We start from the raw sequence: 5,414 nt of genomic DNA, 5'->3' as shown, positions 1-5,414 counted from the left end.
ACACTATAAATATCACTGTTATCCATACCGATAACAACAAGACACTATAAATATCACTGTTATCCATACCGATAAAAACAAGACACTGTAAATATCACTGTTATCCATACCGATAACAACAAGGCATGTTCAAATGCTATGAAGAATAATTGGGTTTGGTATGTAATAAATTCTCTTTTAAAAGCACGAAAATTCATCACTACGTAAAAATAGTTCTTACGTAAAAAATAAAAATTAAATGTTTTCTCTTTGGTTACTAGATATCCCATTTCTACTTGCCAGCCCCGTACAGTGACAACTGTAGTGATTCTGTTATTCTGAATCCAGCTGATTCTCGACAGAAAGGAGGCTACACAGAAGAGGTCAGAGAATACTATTATGGAAGTTTAAAAGACAGTTTTTTTAATCACCATGCTTTTATTTTTCCTCTACTCTCATATATATATACACGGAAATATTGCCCAAGACCCGCCTGATCAGTAAGTTTGACTGACAGGAAATAAAAAATATATATATACTTTTACTGTACGTGCATCTTAACCCTGGTTTCAAAGAATACTCCTGGTTGTGTTTTGTAGAACTAAATAGAGGGAAATTTATTTAATAAATCAATTCACGATGTGGTTTCTTGTTAGTGATTTCAGAACAAAAAAGTATCGTCATCATTTTTGATACTAATATCCTGCAGGAAATCAATGGATCGTAATATCTATATCCACGATAGCAAGAAACATTAAGGAACAAAATAATTTGGTAAATGATCAGGTCTCTTTGATATCTATATATAACAGAGGGAGTGGAAACCTGATTTCATAATCGCTAGAATAAAGACCCTAAAGGTTCTTTGGAGTTGTGTTTTAAGATTATTGTTTTTTTTATTAGCGATGTAGGGAAAATTGTCGACAAAAGACCATCAGGGAGAAATGTGGGTGTGCCTTGCCATTTTTCCAAAAGGATCCAGGAACTGAAAACTGTGTCTTTAGCACCAAATATCAAGCATTTGGTAAGTGGAATTCTTCAATGTTAAAAATAGGGCATTTGGGAAGTGGAATTCTTCAATGATAAACGTAGGGCATTTGGGAAGTGGAATTCTTCAATGTTAAAAATAGGGCATCTGGGAAGTGGAATTGTTCAATGATAAAAAATAGGGCATTTGGTAAGTGGAATTCTTCAATGTTAAAATAGGGCATTTGGGAAGTGGAATGATTCAATGATAAACGTAGGACATTTGGGAAGTGGAATTATTCAATGTTAAAAATAGGGCATTTGGGAAGTGGAATTAGTCAATGATAAACATAGGGCATCTGAGAAGTGGAATTCTTCAATGTTAAAATAGGGCATTTGGCAAATGGAATTATTCAATGATAAACATAGGGCATCTGGGAAGTGGAATTCTTCATTGTTAAAAATAGGGCATTTGGTAAGTGGAATTCTTCATTGTTAAAAATAGGGCATCTGGGAAGTGGAAATGTGCACGAGTATCCAAGAAAGGTCTTACCTGGTATTTCTTAAACCTACCAATAATTGAAGTTCAATTTCACCCACTTTATAAATTATAGGTTTATTTCATATGATCTACAGGCGATATTAACGCCCTCTGGCAATTTTACACAGTGATATTATACGATAAGTGACATCATCATGATATATATTTTTATCGAGTAAAGAGAGCCATATTTTTTACTTGAACTTCTGTTTGTATTTTTTTTATTTTGCTTACAGCGACCTCTATTTTCAGATACCTGTATTAAAAATGTGGAGCCTCGGTGTGATTGTCAACGCCCATGTTAGTGAGTAACATCCAATTCAATTTAAAGTCCCTGGTATGTTCCAATTTTAAATTCGAATTTTGTGAAGCTATTATGGCTTGTTGTTGACAATAAAAATTGGGTTTGGAGTAAGTAAACCCATTGATAAACAATTTATTTTAATTTAACTTTAATCTATCTAATTTAACATTTATTTATTTATATAAAATATATCATGGTCAAAATACGATCATTTATTTGTTTATTTTTTCAGTAAGGTCCATTACAGTACAACCATTTCTTCGTCAAACTGGCCTGGCGGTGAACTTGTAAGTTTTAGGTGTTTGCTAAAAATTTGTTGTATTATATATATTACTATCAGATGTCCGATGAATTTTCTTTAAAACAGTTATGCACAAACGTAAAATATGCAGTCAGCCCAATCTTTTGGAACATAGTGTATATGCAATATGATTGTCTAGTGGACCATTAGTAGTTTCGTATGGTGTTTCTCACACCTCCAAATTCGGACACCGGGTGAGTATGTTTCGGTGTGACGGAGATTCGAACCCGTGACTCTCAGATTAGAAGTCGAGTGCCCTAGCCACTTGGCCATGCCGGGCCAGTGGACCATTACATTGCCCTTGTTTTTGAGCAAAGTTACAAATGGCTTCCGAGTGAATTATAATAACTAACTGAGAGAATAATAAAATCAAATAAGTGTACCAATCATCGTTTTAAGATAATTCAGAGAAGATACATGCATTCAACTATTTAGATATAAGTTTCCCTAGGTATATTTTTTTTCACAAAATTTAAAAGATTATGGCTAAGGAGAGGAATGGGACCTCACCAAGCTCATCCCTTCGTTGTGCGTATGTGCTTCAATAAACATAAAACAAATTATAGGATAACGGTCATAGTTTTAATTTATGTCTGTTATTTGGCTTTGATATATTTTGAAACTTTGATTATAAAAGGTTTTAATACTTATAACTAAAACCTTTACATAATAGTTCCTCTCCCTATTGACCCAAGTTATGCAAATAAACAGAAACATACATATCTATAGTGTTTTAAGCCCATTTAACTTTTATATGGTGAACTAAAACAGACTCAAAACATCGTAAATATTTTATACACTTCACCATTATAATTGGCCCAATGGTATTTCTTTGGTTTGCTGACCCCAAGCTGTGCTGATGACCCTTGAATTGGCGAAACTGCAGTCCACAGCAAAGGATACAGCCAATCAAGGAATGCACTAAGCCTATACGTTACAGATTCTGTTTTCAACTTTACCTCTGGTGATAAAGAAAAGAAATATTTAACATATGTATAAAAACATGAACAGTTTTGTCCCAGCTCTTATTTTAATGTTTTGATTAATAACCAGGAAAATAATACATATTTAACCAAGAATCGATAATACGCAGATTTTCCAAAGTAATTGTTTGTTTGTTTGTTTGAAGTTAAGCACAAAGCTACACAATGGGCTATCTGTGCTCTGCCCACCACGGGTATCGAAACCCGGATTCTAGCGTTGTAAGTCCTCAGACATACAGTTGTGCCACTGGGGGGGGGGGGCTCCAAAGTAATAAGAATGGCAGTTTTTATGATGCTTCCAGAGTAGTTACTTAAACTATGACAGAAAGAAATCCAATAGTGAAACAGGACGTGTAAGTAACTTATCTAAAAAAAAACAAAAAACTTGTGAATATTTAAACTCACCTATAATGTTAAAAACAAGCGCAAAGTTTCATCTTTTGTTATACCTTCTAGATGCAAATTAGGTTTCAGTGTAACTTAGAAAGAATACTGGTTGAACCGTGGTGTATCGTTTTATAAATATTTTATTCTAGGTTCCGACGTTATTGTCAGAGACACAAGAAACAATAAATATCGCTCCCCCGTAAGTGGCTTGTTTTGCAATACAGTAAAACAATAAAGGAAAGCTAAACACGATTAACCATTTTTGGCATTTTGGATGTCGTGTAAAGACTGGTCAATAACATGATATTAATTCAGTACTTGTCATATTGAAGATGTGTTGTTCTGTATGTTACTAAGTAACACAATTGGTGAAATATAAGCTTACTTTGTAAGTAAACGTAGTTATATGTCTTCCCCAGAACGATTTTCCCATCACCATCATTTGACAAATAAGCTGACGATAATCTCGAGTGAGATTCACGCTGTTTTAATTAATTCACAATACTTTTGTTGAAATGTTCTCTTTATAAACAGTGTGTGTGGGTTTTTTTATCACTAGTATCAAGTTTTACTTTCAGAAGGATATATCTTTTGTGCATAATAGTAAATCCTTGTACGTTTCGTTACCAGAGTTGAAGAGATCCAATTTCACTGAATAATAAAACAGGCTTCATATTCTGTGGAAATTTACTAGGTTTGGTTTATGGTAACTGGAAATAAAAAGTTTACATGCATATCATACCATAGGCAAAACTTCGATCTTCCTGGAGTGGTATACTATTAAATATTTATGTAGTGTTTTGTTTTATCAGTATGGCTAACAGTGGTATCTGTAGCGTTTTGTTTTTATCAGTATGGCTAACAGTGGTATCAGGATAAAAGTGATATTTATAGTGTCTTGTTTTTATCGGTATGGATAACAGTGATATTTACAGTGTCTTGTTTTTATCGGTAAGGATAACAGTGATATTTATAGTGTATACCTTTTGGATGGCAATTGAAGTTTTGACACCAGGAGTGCATAATTCTTCTCGTGATTCATGTCATGCGCACGTTCTACTGACGTCACGACAGTACAAATTGCAACGTTAAGCGTCCCTTACGTGACGAAATTTTGGTGTCTGACAGACAACACACCACTGTATAGTGGTGATAGTGGTCACCACAGATAACCCCTCCAAGCGGCCTTCGGCCCTCTTTCGGGGAAAATAAATAATAAACAGACTTAAGTACTACCACATGTTATTTCTCGTTATTATTAGGTCTTAATCTCGAACTCAATCTGGAAGTAAATGAAGTCTTTAGTCGGAGTGTCGGAGCACGTGTGGTTATTCATCCTCCACATTTAGTGCCTAACCCTGACACAGAAGGAATTGACGTTCCCCATATGCTACAACACAGCATGACATATGAACTTCAAAAGCAAGAAATATAATATTTGTTACCCGTAATATTGATTTTATTTAATCTTGAAACAGAACACTTTCGGATACCCTGCGCACATACATCTAGTAACAATCATTTGACGAGTATCCTGCGCAAGTACATCTGGTAAAAATAATTTAATTGATATTTCAGACAGATTGCAAACTGAATAATCCTTAAGAAACGAAACTTGTAAACCAGTCTGACAATAATAGGAATTATAATACGTGACGGTTATTGAAGTTTTTAGTCCTAAGAAAGTGGAATACATTTAGCTAAGAAACGAAACTTGTAAACCAGTCTGACAATAATAGGAATTATAATACGTGACGGTTATTGAAGTTTTTAGTCCTAAGAAAGTGGAATACATTTAGCTAAGAAACGAAACTTGTAAACCAGTCTGACAATAATATGAATTATAATACGTGACGGTTATTGAAGCTTTTAGTCCTAAGAAAGTCGAATACATTTAGCTAAGAAACGAAACTTGTAAATCAGTCTGACAATAATAGGAATTATAATACGTGA

The 5,414-nt window shown here is 34.0% G+C and overlaps 1 protein-coding gene across 1 annotated transcript in view; it reads left to right on the top strand.

The window, feature by feature from the left end:
- The window catches only part of LOC111087917 (amiloride-sensitive sodium channel subunit alpha-like), a 21,029-nt gene that overhangs the window by 8,106 nt on the left and 7,509 nt on the right, over nucleotides 1-5,414 (top strand). The window contains exons 4-7 of the mRNA XM_022396337.1: nucleotides 261-362; nucleotides 883-1,003; nucleotides 1,739-1,790; nucleotides 2,023-2,077. Of these exons, the coding sequence (XP_022252045.1) occupies nucleotides 261-362; nucleotides 883-1,003; nucleotides 1,739-1,790; nucleotides 2,023-2,077 (330 nt within the window). The remainder of the gene's footprint in view (nucleotides 1-260; nucleotides 363-882; nucleotides 1,004-1,738; nucleotides 1,791-2,022; nucleotides 2,078-5,414) is intronic.

This window comes from Limulus polyphemus, unplaced genomic scaffold, assembly GCF_000517525.1.
Source record: "Limulus polyphemus unplaced genomic scaffold, Limulus_polyphemus-2.1.2 Scaffold2843, whole genome shotgun sequence".
NCBI lineage: Eukaryota > Metazoa > Arthropoda > Merostomata > Xiphosura > Limulidae > Limulus > Limulus polyphemus.
This window is presented reverse-complemented; position numbering and strand designations above follow the sequence as displayed.